Here is a 16,463-nt window from a genome sequence, read left to right as displayed (position 1 = left end):
ATGTGAACGGCAGGTACCGGGGTGCCCTAATTTCGCCGCGTATCAGTGAATTGTAGTGTCCCGGACGCTTTTCTTGTCTACAACGAATTCGCGGTACGACGCGGCCGGAGTCTCCTGCCGAATTTGAAAGTAGGCATTCATCACGACGTTTCGCGCCTAACGCCCAAACGTGCTTTTTGCGAAAGAACGTTTTGAAGCGACTGCCAGTCTTTGTGAGTATACAGAAGGCTATAGACGCTTTGCAGCAGCTGTGCATGGACGCCGCCATGACTGACCTTCAGTTTTTGTTTCCTTTTATTTCGTTTATTTCACTTGATCATTACCATAGCAGGCCAGGTTATTGCCATATTAGATTCAACTGTGTCCTTTTCTAAAGCATCGGCCTTTGTAGAGGATCGCCAAATACCGTTTCAGTTGCTCGGCATCTCGGTAAGACAAGAGAAGGTCAGCAATGGCGGCTGTAATTTGGCGCCTGTGTAAAGCGTGTATAGTACTGCATACTATATGGCATCACCCTAAACAGAAGGACATTGAGGCACCTTAGCTTTTTTCAGTTAATCAACTGAAGTTTTAGAGCGCAGCTCTTAGGGGCCCGTTCCCGGCTTGAGCGGCGTCGCCGTCGGCGTAACCAAGGTCATCCCAAGGTCACGTGGCCCCCAAGGTCACGTGACACCCAAAGTCACGTGACCCCCCCCCCCCCCCGAGGTCACGTGACCCCCCCCCCCCCCCCCCCGAAGTCACGTGACACCCCCCAGGTCACGTGACCCCGCCGAGGTCACGTGACCTCCCCGATGACGTCATCGATGACGTCACCGGCATCCGCATCGTCATCATCACTGATGACGTCATCAGTGATGATGACGATGCGGATGCCGGTGACGTCACTGATGACGTCATCAGTGATGATGATGACGATGCGGATGCCGGTGACGCCATCAGTGACGTCACTGATGACGTCATCAGTGATGATGACGATGCGGATGCCGGTGAGGTCATCAGTGACGTCACTGATGACGTCATCAGTGATGATGACGATGCGGATGCCGGTGACGTCATCGGTGACGATGACGTCATCGGGGAGGTCACGTGACCTCGGCGGGGGTCACGTGACTTCGGGGGGCATCCGCATCGTCATCATCACAGATGACGTCATCAGTGACGTCACTGATGACGTCACCGACATCCGCATCGTCATCATCGCTGATGACGTCATCGGAGTCCGCATCGTCATCGTCACTGATGACGTCATCAGTGACGTCACTGATGACATCATCGGCATGGTCACGTGACTCCCCAAGGTCACGTGACCCCCCCCCCCAGGTCACTTCACCCCCCAATACCCTTCCCTCCTCCTCCTCAAGAGCTGCGCTCTAATTCGGTGTTACAGGGAGTTGTAAACGGCTTTCACTTTTTTATCTCTTTGTCAACTGAATTTTTTATCAGTTTATGAACTCAAGCTTATCGGCTTATCAATCCAAGTTTTTATCAGGTCGTTAACTGTAGCTTTATCAATTGATCAGTCCATTCTTTTAATTTATCAAATTATCACTTTATCGTTTTTAATCCCATTGTTTTTTTGTTTTTTTTATGCACGCATCCGCATTTGCCACACAGGCGAGATTATTACATTTGAACCGTTCAACCGGTTTATTAACTGAAGAAAAAGAAATAGTTACTTGATTCGTTAATATCGACGGTAGAGCCCGAGTAAAAATTTATTTTTTGAGAAGTCATCCGATGTGGCCCGTTTTGACGAAGGGCTGCAAATCTTTGATTGGAATGTGCCAGGTAAGGCTTTTATTTGATAGGTTCATCGGTGAATTTTAGGTAAATAGCTAATGATTGTGTCAGACTGATTGCGTCCGCCGCGATCGACAAGTTATCCAGGAGGAATACTTTTACTTCAAATCGTGTTTATATATATATATATATATATATATATATATATCACATTTTTGGGGACTTCCCTTTTTTTCTTTTTTAAGCTCCAAAAAAGTAAACGCATTTTGAGCAAAAAAAAAAAAAAAAAGAAAAGAAAAAAGATCAACTGGCGTGGTATTTTTTCCCAGGTATATTATTCATGAATGGGAACGTACACTATGTCTCGCAGAAAGCATCCGGCGTATCTGTGTCGTTGTCTGACCATTATATTGACCGGATGCGATGAAACCAAGGCCGGATAACCCCGTCCGCGAAATCGGGACGCGATGTCGTCGCTGGGATATGTTGTCCGGAATGTCGGCACGACACCCGGACAACATCGTGAGGCCTCGGGCAATCCGCGACGTGCGCCGGTTCATCGGTGTGTCGAGTACCGTCTTCCGTCGGCCTTTATCGACGCGGAACATCTTCCGGATGGCGAGGCCGTTGTGCTGGTTTTCTGACGTCACCTATAGAAGGCCAGCTCGGGGCAGAGATGGAACACGAGCGCCGCGTCTGCGGTAAGCTGGGAATCGTGTTCTTGCTGAATCATCACGAGTCCTAGCGGAACGTTGACGCGGCGGTCGTGACCAATATCAATATGTGGCCCCGCTGGCCTTCGGTTGATGACGTAGAAAGTTGAGCAGGACGGCCTTGTTTCGCGTTAATAGAATCCGGGGTATTGATATCTCCGAGAAGAACGGCCGAATATCGGTCTCTCCCTCGACCGCTAAGCTGACAGCGCGGTGGGAGATGTGTGTGCTCTCTGGACGAGTCGACCGTCCGTCTTGCGTCACGTGATCGCGATCCGTGCGCGTACAGTGACGCTCAGAAGGCGGGGGTCAGGTGGTCAAGGGCAGGGCACTCATTGGTCCGGCGTGCGCGTAGCTTCCAGGCAGTGTCGCAGATCATGATTGTGTTGCCTGTATGTTTAGACGGTCGGGAGTTTGTCAGCCCCATAGCCTCCTATATACTGACAAATCCTGGCGGATCGCCACAAGAACCGGTAGCCGAAATGGAAAAGGTGGAGCGGCAGACAACGGATGAGAGGAGAGCCACGTGACTGGCGCCCCGCTGCGGCGAGACGCCGAAACACGCTTCTACCGAGCGTACAAGTGTGTTTCGGGTCCTCGCCGCTGCGAAAGCTATGCGCTGACGTCCAGGTTCCCCGAGAAATGGCTCTTGGATCCAGATGCTCGCGTTTCAAATCTGCGACCGGGCACTCTGCGGCTCCGTCGTCGAACTGCCAGGCATTGCGAGTATAGCGGAGGCTATCTGCCAAAGCGAGCGCACGAGTTGAGGGGGACTTAAGACGCGGCTTGAGCCCTTTGCTGTGCTTTTTTTCTCCTATTCTCGGCTGTTCTAGCAAGCGGTGTCTCAGCTGTAGATGAGAAATTTTGCCAGTGCAGTACAGCCGCTAGCCTAAGGTCACCACGCAGTCGTGACACACGGCCGCACGCCAGTACAATTCGCTGCGTGTTCGATCGGAGGTGTTTTGGAAGTGTACTTACGCGGCGGCGCGTGCTTCCAGAACATTTCCGATTGGATGCATTTCGTTTTTTTTTTGCGCAGTAATAAGACAGACAGGAAACGCCAGAAAGTCAAGATAGAGTGGTGGAGTGGTTAGCCCACACGACCGGACATTGTGAGGCCCAGAGTTCAGAAGGTGACTCCGCCGTTAATTTTGACCTTCGGCGGTTTCGTAAAACATTGATCCATTCGATCAATCACGGCTCATTCATCCGAATATTTTCGATTATATATCGCAGCTGCGAGAACTTCACATCGCACAGAAAACGGGTTGATGCCGTAGTGGTCTCTGTCATAGGGCCCATTAAGGAAAATTAGTAGCGTTCAATATAATTAAATAATACATTTTAAGTCATTACATTTTTAATTATCGATTTTAAATCCATGGTTTGAATTAAAATCTTGCTGGCCATCGTCGAAAACTAATAAATACAACCAGGTTACAATGAAACAAGGCACGCGCAGCATTTTGCGGTGTTCCGAAAAAAATTCTAAATTTTGACGTTTTTAAAGGGATGCTGAACCAAACGTTTCAGTGTCTATAATAAGCAGCGCACTATCTTTCCATGAGTCAAGAGACGCCGGTGTGCGCGAGCACACGGAACAAAATTGGCGTCTTCACATTCCCCATTAATAAGCTCGAATGTTGGATATGATGACGTCAATTTCGTTGGGTGTGGCCGCGCACACCGGCGGCTGCTGACTCATGGAAAGATAGTGCGCTGCTTATTATAGACACTGAAATGTTTGGTTCAGCATCGCTTTAAGCTAAAGCTATATTAATGTCAAATAACGAGAAACATAATTTAAGAAAGGATAATATAGTAACATAAATAGTCGTTAGTAATTTAGCAAAGTAACGGGTACGTTAGCGCGTTGCTGAAGAAGGATGTTGCAAGTAAGGTACTTGTAACGGGGTACTTCCGACACTTCTCCATCGGTTATCTTAGCGGTAAATGTCAGTTATCTTAGCGGTAAGTGGTAAGCGGCTGTGGATTAATAGAGAGTTTTAGTAGATCGTTCCCGTGACTCCGATAACGATACCCGATACTCGGCCACCGCCTCCCTTGTGCATGCATAGTATCGTTATCGGGGCTATCGGAGGTATCGGAACGATCTACTAAAACTCTCTATTGGGGCTTGCAGCCCTCGTCCGTTATGTTCTTGTCTGAATAGCCTTTATAGTTAAAGAAAAACTTGCGTGCATTTTTAGACGCAGCTGTTTTTGAACGCTGATTTTCCGCTCGCTTCACTCCCACTGCCGTGCTTAGGCGAGATTCATTTTTCTTTGTAAGCGAAGTTGTTTTTGTGCGCCAACGTGCTCGTCGTTCCCGCGACTCGGCAAACGTTAATGTTATCTTACGTGCTTCATTGTACTGCCGATTGGCCATCCCCATCGGGACATAGGAAGAAAAAAAGAATATATGTTTTAAACGCACACACAGACACATGTGTGTGTGTGTGTGTGTGTGTGTGTGTGTGTGTGTGTGTGTGTGTGAGAGAGAGAGAGAGAGAGAGAGAGAGTGAGAGAGAGAGAGGGGTCCTTTGTTAGCGATGGTAACACAATGTCATAAACGTAATAATTATGGCAGGGCATGAGGAGTGTACTGGAGAACGCCTACAACTGTTTTTTCTGAAATAGGTATAGCACTCAACAATCGCATTGTTGTGCTTTTGTCCAGTCGTTCTTGTTTCTGATATTTTAACGGACTTGTTTTCGTTCCTTCGAAAGAGCGGGCGTACATTTCGGACACCCTGTTTGGCACATTTAACATCAATCAAACGCAAAAAAAAAAAAAAAAAAGCTTTTTCTGTTGCGAAACAGAGCTTCGCTAATTGAAAAATTTCAATAATCGTGTTAGCTCTACTCTACATAAAACGATTGAATGTTTCCTCTCATACCCGTTACGATGTAAGGTAAAATTACGCCGTATTAGACTGTCGGGGTTTTCGTCGAAAAATACCGATGAACGTTCGTCGGTGTCAAAAACACAGATTCGGTTAGAACCGAAAAAAAAAACACCGATAAACAGCCGTTGGTGTCGAAAATTGCGACATGGTTACAACCGAAAAACGCCGCTCTCTCCGGAAATGTTTCTCCAGTTGATGGGACCACCAATCAGACGGCGTCAAAAAGGGCACCGTCATGGCGTCCGTCGTGTTTCTGTATGCGTGTTTTATCATCGCTGGACCAATCATAAACATAGAAAAAAAAAAAGAAACAGAGGTCGCGTTTTTGACGCTGCTGCACTGCGGGTCCCATTACGTCGTATGCGAAGCGCAAGTTTGTCTGCTGCTTTTGCGGGAGTGGCGGTGACGTCAGAAAGACGACGAGCTCTGATTGGCTCTGATTGGAAGGATAGTGGGTAGACCTGAAAGCAAGCTGCCTTCAGGTGTACCCACTATCCTTCCAATCAGAGCCAATCAGAGCTCGTCGTCTTTCTGACGTCACCACAACTCCTGCCAAAGAAGCAGACAAACTTGCTCTCCGTGTAACAAACAGTAAGAAAGCACAAAACAAACAGAGGGACAAAAACAGACATGTACAGTCGCCGGCTATATGAGCTCCCCCGGCCGAACGCCGACCGGAGCAGCGAAAATCCCGCATGCGGCGCGTCGAGCGTTGCCGCGTTCTGGGAGCCGGGCTATTGGGACCAAACCATTCCGGTAACAAAGGGGTGGACGCAGGAAGTTTAATAGCATTCCGCGTTTTGGAACGCGAATCTGAAGCACGGCCGATTACAGTCCCGCTTCCGGTTGTAGGTAAACGCACACGGCCTATCGAAAGTCTTCACTGCATAATATCTCTGACGTGTTATATTCTATTTTTTATTTGTAAAACCGGTGTGTCATTTTAAATATTTCCTACGGAAAAGTAATCCTATGCCACAAGCTTTCTTACAATCTTTCTTAAACCTAGACTAGACAATGACAAGCTATTTTGAAATAATTTATTTAATCTATAAGAATATGGTATAGATAACAACAAAAAAAAGTTTTGAGTCGAAGCAGAATAAAGATTCGGGCACTTTTCATGAACGCGTTTTATCGAGACCCTCTTGTTCTGCGCTCAGTAGCGTGTTGCTTCGCCAAGGGTAATTCTCTACACGATGACTTTGCAGATGGCTTCCTGGTCGGCCACTTCTTGCTTGCCGGGGGATCATTGTTGTCACGCCTAATATTATATAAAATATAGGGTTTTTACATTTGGAAGCATCGATCAAACACTGCTGCTTTATCTACGCCTAAAGCAAGCTCCAGTTTGTCAGCAGTTATAAAATCATCTCTGAGCACTTGGGGCCGACACCCGAAGACGGCAATTCTAATCGGCCATGTTTTTTGCGATTCACACTTCTAAAGGCTAGAATTCCGATAAAAGTTATGCGTCCACCCCTTTGATAACGGAATGGTTTGGTCCCAGTAGCCTGGCTCCCAAAACGCGGCAACGCTCGACGCGCCGCGTGCGGGATTTTCGCTGATCCTCTCGGCGTTCGGCCGGGGGAGCTCATATGGCCGGCGACTGTACAAGCATGTACAAAGCTTGTACATGTCTGTTTTTGTCCCTCTGTTTGTTTTGTGCTTTCTTACTGTTACATCTGTCCCAACACGCTCGTCAAAGTCTTCTGCTCTCCGCATAGTGAGATTGAACGATAATCATCGTTTAGGGCGTCTGTCTGAGACAGATCCCCAAAATACACCGATATTTGAAAAAGAGAGACAGAGAGAGAAAGAAAGAAGAATATACGCCAGAAAGTCTACGACCTAGTTATAATTTATAAACAAATTAAAAAAAAAAAAAAAAAAGATTGTGGAACATCACGGTGGAATCAGGCGGTGTTTTACGACGCATGCTCGGGTGTTTGTCGTGCGCGTATACGTGCGGGCGCGCTCGTAGTGTACTCCTCACCCTGGCGTCCTTATGGCTCGTGACGGGGGACGTTACGAAAGCAGTGAAGTACTCCTGAAACGCAAATTCTGAATTTCGAAACTCCCCCCGGCATCGTCGTCGTCGCCTCCGTTGCGTACGCACGCGCCTGCTGCTTTCCTGCTGATGTGTTTTTTTTTTTGTTGTTGTTGTTGTTTTCGCGTTCTGCGTTAGGATGATGAAAGACCCATTTCCGTCGACTGAATGAATGAATGGATGAATGGAACGAATAGGATGAATGAATGTGGGGAGGAAACGCGCATGGGCCTCAGTCCATTTGGCGATCCATTTATCAGCTACTATGGAGAATCAAGCGGTATATACTGCTACCTGCTACTATACTACTACAACCTGCCGTTCTTTTTTTTTTTTTTTTTTTATTGCTGTAGCAGTGGCGTGCTCAGTGTAATTATAAAAAAGGTGTTTTTTTATATCCTTTTTGTTTGGGGCGGTTAGAATTTTTTTTTTTTTTGTTTTTTTTCGGCGCTTGGAATCGAGTAAGTGGGCGCTTGTGATGTGGCGCGTGCGATGTGGGAGCCAGTTGTTCCCTGCAATTAAAAAATATATCCAAATAGACGTACCTTTCGTGTGTGTGGCTTTGGTTTAGTTTGGTTTAGATTATTTCCTCTGGGAGATTAACAGCGTTCTGTAAATTTGTTACGTTCGATCTGTTTTATGGGTTTTTCGTGTTGTGTGCGTTGCTCTATGTTACGTTCAATTTCAGGTCGTTCAATTCGTTTGTTTTATTGCCTTAAGTGCAAAGAAGGCATTCAGAAGTGCTAGTTTGGTGCTCATTAAATCAGTCGAAAAATATGTTTGATACGTGAAGGTCACTTCGGCTGACGGTCTTTCTTTTTTTCCTCTGTTATTGTTTAATATGTCAACCAAAAACGGTCGGAGGTAGCAAGCGTCAAGCGCCGTCTCATTACATGTGCGTAGGCACGGCGGCTGTAGCAGCTCACAAGCACGCGCACAAATGGTTGTCGCGGCGAGTTTCTGAATCGGAGTAGCGGGTCTGGCAGAACAGCCGATTCCATCGGCGCAGAGGGCGAGGGGTTCCCCCTCACCCTCCTCTCTACGCCGGATCTCTCACAACATCCGCCCGCGAATTCGGGACAGTCAGCCATTTCTGTTTCTTTTTTTTATATATATCTATAATATATATTTGCGCTCTCGTATTTTCGGCGCTTCTCCGAAACATACCCCAAGCTCCGCCCAGGGTGCCCGTTTTAGCACCGCTCCACTCGCCCCTAACCCGACAGCAAGGTGGAAGCTACGTGCCGGTCAGACCAATCGTACGCCTCTCTTTTGTAGCCACGTGATCACGCTCCCCTCCCGTCCGTACCCACGAACGAGCCGAGGAAGAGGTCACGTGATCAAAGGAAGGCCCGCTCATTGGTCAGGCGACCGCGTAGCTCCTGCTCCATTGTCACCTTAGGGCTGAACGCAGTACGTACCCCGCGCTTTCCTTTTATTATTTTTTTTTTTTAACGGGTGTGTTTGCCGTGCGTGAGTGATTATGTTATTCGTTCGTGTTTTTTTATTATTTATTTTGTGTTCCGCGTGTGTACCGGACGAAAAACTATCCGTTGGAGGAAATAGGTGGGAGTCGGGGGTCTGTTGAAATCGGAGCGGCGCTGCGCATGCTCGATGCCGTCGTCCGCGTACGGGTGCTGCCACGCCGCCGGAAGTGACGCGGGTTGGCACACCAGCGCGGGACCGGAAGTAGCCCTCGTCTCAATACGCTAGCGATCGCTCAATGCTCGTCCGGTCGGTCGCTCCGTCTGCTTTGGCTCGCTCAGTTCGAACACACCTCTCTTTTGAAAAGGAAAATTTTCGTACGAGCAAAAAGAAAAAAAGAAAAAAGAAGTTTGGTGGAAGTAGCTGACATTTGATGCTGCGTCGAAAGGGTCCGGGACATTTGAAAAACTCTGGAGTTTTGCCATTTCTACGCGTCCTGGATTCCCGGAGGCCTATTTTTACACTTGATCTCTTTGGGTAGATAGATGAAAGTTCCGCTTGCATCTGCCCCTAGCGGCTAAGTTGAAAACTAAACCTACGGAGACGACAACTTGTATGCCTTTTTTGACGCAGCACTCGTGTTTAGTCTGTATCACGCGACTGAACGAGGAAGATGATGCGAAGTGTCTGTAAACATAATTTGTGAAAAAAAAAAAAGCTAATCAAAAGCGTTTTTTTTTTTATAGCTCCATCTCCGTTACTTCAATTTTCTTTCAAAAAATTATGATTATTATTATTATTATTATTATTATTACTTCCTGGAGCACGACCTGAGGCTAGCAGTCGTGCCACACAGGTTCAATTAATCATCCAGAGCTTGAACGGGTGTCGCCGTGCCCCAAAGGCAAACCGATCTTACTCCGTCTGCTAAACACTCGTCTGATTTGCTACGCATTGCTTACCCCTTATGGTTATCTTAGCGTTCTTTACCTTCGCATCTCAGTTGGAGGTTAGTTCTCGTCTCCCCCGGCGGCGGCTTCCATGTGGACGATCGTGAAATCACCGCTGCCTGACGCACCTGATTCCCCCAGATCAGCATCGCAGTATTCTTCGCAGCTCAAATTGCCCCCTGATTCGCTTGGATGTCTCTTGTTCACATGACTAGCAATTTTCTTTTTTAGAGCGCAGCTCTTAGGCGCCCGTTTCCGGCTTGAGTGGCGTCGGCGTAACCGTGCGGTCACGTGACCCCCCCCCCCCCCCCCGAAATCACATGACCCTCAGGACCCTTCCCTCCTCCTCCTCAAGAGCTGCGCTCTAATTCGTCGTTACAGAGAGTTGTAAACAGCTTTCATTTTTTTTATTATTATTATATGTTCGATTTGGGGGGGGGGGGGGGGGGGGGGGGCTGTGCAATGTTTTATTTAATTACGCCGTGTCGTACTCTGTTCATACCGTCTCAACACCTAACGTCTCATTTGCATGTTTTTGCTTTTTTTTTTCTTTGATGCCATGATCTCATTTTCCGTGTACGTAGGGCCCTTCAGATATTCAGCAGTAAAATTAAACTCTTGCGTTTGTGCGAGAGAGGGGCAGGGAGAGGAGATTGGAAACATCTTGGGACAATCGCTCGAAGGTAATAAAGTAATAAAGGAAATATATTTCCTTTAAGTAATAAAGGAAATAAATAACACTTTTTTAACTACAGAGTCATATTTCCTTGGAGAAACGTGTCGATTTTCTTCTGACCTTTTACGAAGAGCCGGTGTTTTCGTGCGCTTTTGAAGTGAACATCGTAACTGATAAAGTAAGAAGTTCGTTTTTTTTTTTTTTTTTTTTTTTTTTTTTTTTAAGGGCATAGTAGGACTCTGCAATCGAAGTATCAGTATTGAGCTAAAAAAAAAAAAAAGAATTACGTTCATCCAAAACAACTTTTCTCTGTGACATTTTTTTTTTTTTTTTTAGGTGGTTCGGAAGTGATTTTTATTTCATCACCTCTGCTTCTCTCCGCCGCAGCTTTTATTGTTTCCGGTGGTATACGTTAGCTATCAAAAATATATAAAAAGAGAGAAATGAACACGAACGTTTGAACGCATGCTTTGGCGACGGCGTCATGCGATGTTACGTGGTACCACAAACCGTTCTTTTTTTTTTTTTTTTTTTTTGCGCAGCTGCAGCGTTGCGCATTTCGCTAAAATAGCGTACTTTGCGCACTACACAAAGCGGACTCTGCACATGTGTAAAAATAGCCTTTTTTTTTTTTTTTTGCTGTGCGAATTATTTACATCCGTGGACTATCAATATCTACATTTTTTTTTTTTTCAAAGATTGTTTATGATTAGACGTGACTTAATTTCTGAATAACGGATAACGTTAATGATGACTTCTGTATGATACAGGTGAGCCTATCAGAGCATCGAAGAAGGAAGCAAGGAACGTGAATGTCATCAACCGAACACACCCCCCCCCCCCCCCCCCCTCCCCCCGGGTATTGATTTGTGAAGGGACGAAATCATGGTGTTTGTCGTGCAAGTGAGAACCAGTATATAAGACTTGCGAACGGAATGAACGCGGATAAACGTTGTCCTCCAAACTACACACAAACACTCACACAAAGAAACGAAGAAAAAAGAAGAAAAAAAAGCGACGGTTGCTTTATCTTTTACGATAAAGCCGAGGTGCACAGAATACGTGATGGATACTTTGTTTTGCATGGCGCTTTTGCCTTATTTTATTATATATAGGCCCGAAATTTAGCGGAAAGCGCTCCGCGCTAAACTGGAAATCGAATCGGTGAATAATTGTACCCTCAATCTAGGTTATCACGCTAAATTTAGCGCAGAAATGACGCGTTATTAGAGGGATTTGCAGACCGGAACGATCTGCAAAACCTCTCATGACACGTATCACTATCGCCACACGTAACGATCATTATCAGTAATCGGAACGATGACTGATAACGCATCGGGGGTATCGGAGGTATTTGAACGGTCTACTAAAACTCTTGTGTTGCCGGTGTTTTTCGGCGATTTTAGTCGAAACAAAATGGAAATATACGCTTATACAAAATAATACATACCGGGTTTGTTGCAGGTTCCGGTGATTTGGGGGAGGGGGGGGAGGGGGGGGGGGGGCGGTAGGTAGGTTGGTTCCGCCAAGAGTTAGGACCCGGAGTTGTCGAAGAAGTTCCGAACATGTGTCCAAAATAATTGAGTGAGCCAGGGAAATTCGTGGAGGAGGTACGACTACTACTTTTATTCTTGCTCGTGGTAAGCACGTGCTTTTGGAAGACCCGAACGCAAGTTTTCGGTGTACACGCATTTTAGCTTCACGTGCTCCAAGTTGTGGTCTGTTTTAAGTGTGTAGGTTCACGATTATAAAAAGTTAATAAACTTTCGTATAGCTTTTTTATTTTTTTTATATATATATTTACGTTTTTACATTGGGGTAAGTCAATGTGCATCTTTCCGTCAAAGCAACTTTGCAACTGCGGTTGTTTTTTTACCCCCCAGATTTGCGGTTCCATCAGAACGACACGGCAACTCTCATTGCTTTTTTTTTTTTTTTTCAGATTTTCCTTTTGTTTTTTATTGAACAAAATGTAGGAATTCGTTTTACGACTTGTAGTACACCAGCACCTTTACTCTGTAAATCAGCTTCGCAAAACCGCACAGTATATGTCTGTTTTTTTTTTTTTTTAAGTCGCTATTTTGCGTTTTGTATGTCACTAGCTGTACGTGCACATTGTTTTTTTTTTTTGTTTTTGTTTTTCATCCCCCCTTTCGTTTAAAGTTTGCCAGTGTGCTCGCATGCCTCGTGAATGTCTGGCGCCGTGCGAGCCAGCGAACGCGTCACATCCGTCACGTCACTTCCTACCTCGTCCTCCTCTCCCCCCTTCCCCAGCTCCTCCTTCCCCTCCTCTCCTTTTCCGCGTCTCGCGGTGTTTCATTCATGCCGCCCCGGTGCTTGCACGCGGCCTCCTCGTCCCACGGCGACACACACACGGCGCAGGCGGTGACGTCACGTCCGGTTTTTCTCTCTTCCTCGCTCTCTTTGATATTTTTGTTTTTCTTTTCTCCCGGCTGGTTGGTTCATTCATCCGCGGCGTCTCCCTCTCTCTCTTTCCTCCGCTTTTACGGCCCGCGTTCTCTCTCTCCCTCATTCGCCACGGCCTCCTCCTCCCCCTCTTTCTTTCGCCTCCCACGGGCTGGCTGCCCGCCGCCATTCACGTAGTAAGCCAAGCTGGGCCTTTCTCTTTTCTCTTTTAAGTTCGTGCCGCTGCTGTTATCGTGGCGTGGTTCGTTCCTCTACTCTCTCCCTCTCCCCCCCCCCCCCCCCCCAACCCGGTTGCTGCCTCGCTACGCTGTTTTTTTTTTTCCCCTCCCACTCCTCCGCTATTTCCTCCTTTCCACCGTCGTACGCTGTTGCTTGCTGAGAAGGCGCCTTCGCCAGCTTTGCTGCGGGTGCGACGGCGGAGGGAAGCGTGTTGGTAGTCGCGTCGTCTGCGACCGCGTTTTCTGCCAGAAATACTCCGTGTGTGCCCCTGTGTGTGTGTGTGTTTGGTGTAGGCATATTTCTTGTTTATCGCCGCCAATGCGCGTACTACCTGCAGCCCGTGGATACTGACTGAGCCTGCTTCGGGATGTCGGACTACGATCTGCTCGGGTTATTCGAGCCGACGTCGGAGTGCTGCGGTGTTGCGTCGTAGCTTCGGATCGGTGGTGGTGCTGGGGGGAGAACCGGCGAAGTTGTTTTGGCTTTTGGTTCGCGTTCGCCGCAACCCGGCCGGCTCTTTTTTCTTTTTAATTTTATTTATTTACTCCTACTTTGTTTTCTGTGGCCGACATGACGAGGCGGAGGTTGAGATCACGGCGTTGGCGGACCAGCGCCTGCCGCCGGCACGCCCCGAGCGCCTAGGACTAAGACTCCGTGTTGGCTGTCGTCTGCGAAGCCTCCTGGGTTCTCTCTCTCTACCCGATGTTGGAACTCCGACACTCTTCGTCCTTGGCGAGAACGTTTTAAGTCGATAGCGTTCGACTCGAACAAAAAGCTGCGTATATCGAGCCCGTATTCGTCGGTGCTCACCACAACTTCGAAACGTGTGGAGTTTTTGCCTGCTTTGCCGATAAGTCCAGCTGTGTGCCGACTTGGATGCGGCCTCAAGAACCCAACGTTCCTCGAGTCTGAACGGACACCTTGCATCGGTTCTTCGCCAAGTGTTTCTGGTCAGCGGAGCTTTTGATGTGGGCTGTAGCGAGTTCCTCCTGACGTCTGCGGAGTTGTGTCGGCGTGGCGTGTGGCGTCTGACGTTCCATGCCGGACCGTCGTCGGGTGCGTTGGATGAGGCAAGATGCTGCGCTGTCTGTCGCTCCCTGCGTATCGCTGTCTCAAGGAAGACGAGCCTGGCGACGACCAGGGTCAGTGGCTCTCTTACCCTCGCTGCCCGTTTATTTTGGGCAGCCGTCACCCTCCCTCCCTCGCTCGCTCGTCGCTACACGCGTGAGTAACACGCGAGTACACTCAGACGAAGAGTTGACGCTTGCACCGACGTCGGCCGCCATTATGGTGACCCCGCTGCTGAGCGCGTACTGCAGCGGTCAATATGAGCTGAAACAACCCTTAAAGCGTCTTAAACGCACTTATAAGTATTTTTTTTTTCTTTTTTAGAGAATTGTTTTATGAACCGGGATGTTCAGGTCCCATTGTTTGGACCGTCTGCTAAATTGAGAGATAGGGGAGCTTGCGGCGGCCTCCGATGGAGAAAACTGCCGCATCAAGGGTTCCAGCTTATATTGCCCGCGACTGTACGTCCTGCAGCGTACGAGATGCACACGAACGAGTCCTCGAATAGACCTAATGCCGACGTCAGCGTAGTTTATAAAATGAGCCGAGTAGTGTAAAAGAGACACTTTGTAGACCAGCCAGCGCTGCGGGCACATGCCCTTCATCTCAAGTCCGGTTTCTGCGCACAACAAGTGCGCAGGTCCGTTGTATGTCGCTTTCTGCGAGAGTTCAGAGTCTGGTACCTAAACCTCGCCTTACGTTTCCGTGCCTCAGTCAGAGCGACTTGAGAAGCTGGGAGGTAGTTAGTTCAGAGAAAGGGCGAGTTGATGTTTCCGCTTATATTCTGGTCAATGCTACAGTCGCGGACACAATGTGCTCGGACGCGTGTATACGTACGCGAGCGGTTCTTCCTCGAACCGCCAGGTAGCACGAGCGAGCGACCCGTGTGGAAGGAAATGGGTCACACGTTGGTAGTGGCTCTCGAATGACGTTCCCTTTGTCTCTACTTATTGTGGATGTACGGTTACACGCAGGCAAGGTCAAAGAGCCTGACACTAGCGGGACCTAGATGATAGAGTGCCGAGGTTTATGGTGTACTTGAAGGATTGATTCGCATCCGTGGTACAGGATGATACACAACAGGTCGGGCACTGACACGTCGGCAATTAGTCGCGACTGAACAGTAACGATGACCTAACGACGGACGTGATTTCACTGTTAGGTAGGGTGGACATAAGATACAAGCATCCGGTCGGGTACGGATTGCTGAAGTTACAGAGTGTCTAGTATTAGCGCGAAAAATAGTATGCAGCTGGTGAAGGCAACAGTTGTGTTTAAGGATAACGCGGTAGACTGGGATAGGGTCACGAAGCCTGTCTGGCGTTGGAAGATGTGCACTCTGAAAAGCAAATCCGTCTTGAAAGGGTTCTTCGACGCCCCAAGAACTCTTCCAGCTCGTGAAGAACGGTTTCGCCTCAGGCACCGTCGCCCCCTGGCGTACTAAACCGGCAACTGGGCGATGAAGAACTTTTTCGCATCAAAAATAGGGCTTTAAAGGACCCCTTATGCCCCTTTCAAGAAGAACGCTTGTGGGAAAATATAGACGAGCAGAAGATCTAATAAGAGTTATTTGACTACCCGATGCGCGTGACCGAAAGTCCAAACATGGTTAGGAGTATTCAACCTGGTGGGGTTAGGCTAGTCTTGAAGGCACGCGATGCAACATTGAGCCAGGGTGTACAAGGTAACATGGAATGAACGCAATTCGAAGACGGTGTACCGTCGGTCGTGGTTGCGCGATTTAATGATCGCGACACAGTGTGTTTACCGCGACCGAGACTGTGCTGTGTTTGTCGTACCTACCAGAAGAAGACTGGCAGCGCGGTTGAATGTCGTTTGATTGCGCGAAGCCTACTCCAGTTAAAGTCCCGAAGGGCGTCATTAAGCGGCCTGCGCGATAGGCAGCCGCCTTTTGGGGTTTCCGAAGAAAGTGGGCGAATCGTGTGAAGCGTGTGCAAGGGAAGTTCAGCGTACTGCTGACACGAATCTGATCTTGTTTGACGCGGGGGGTCCCTCTCTTGTTTTTTTTTTTTGTTGTTTTTTTTTTCCCACAAAAGAAGGATAATGTTATAGGTCTTCGCGTTGTGGGGCCGTCTTTTGAAGTCGTCTTCGGAGTCTTTCGAGCAACAATGCGGTTACGCATTGCTTTTAACGTACGCCTGAGGGTCTCTTGCCCCCGTTCTGTTTTTGCTGCTGTTTTATCTAATGATGATATTTATTTGCACATGATTTCGTCCTGGGTGGCGTGCAAGGATATTTGGATCTCCTCGCCAACAGCGGAGACAGC

The 16,463-nt window shown here is 47.9% G+C and overlaps 1 protein-coding gene across 2 annotated transcripts in view; it reads left to right on the top strand.

Moving 5' to 3' along the window:
* Positions 1–16,463, top strand: part of LOC8034576 (SHC-transforming protein 3) — an 84,309-nt gene that overhangs the window by 32,790 nt on the left and 35,056 nt on the right. Inside the window, exon 1 of one of the 2 annotated variants that reach the window (XM_029991004.4) lies at positions 13,269–14,250. The exons of the other annotated variant lie outside the window; for it this stretch is intronic. Coding sequence (XP_029846864.3) covers positions 14,184–14,250 — 67 coding nt within the window. The 5' untranslated portion in view covers positions 13,269–14,183. Of the gene's footprint in view, positions 1–13,268; positions 14,251–16,463 lie in introns of those variants that run through there. 2 annotated transcript variants of the gene reach the window in all.

This window comes from Ixodes scapularis, unplaced genomic scaffold (genome assembly GCF_016920785.2).
Source record: "Ixodes scapularis isolate PalLabHiFi unplaced genomic scaffold, ASM1692078v2 PGA_scaffold11__112_contigs__length_91849675, whole genome shotgun sequence".
NCBI lineage: Eukaryota > Metazoa > Arthropoda > Arachnida > Ixodida > Ixodidae > Ixodes > Ixodes scapularis.
This window is presented reverse-complemented; position numbering and strand designations above follow the sequence as displayed.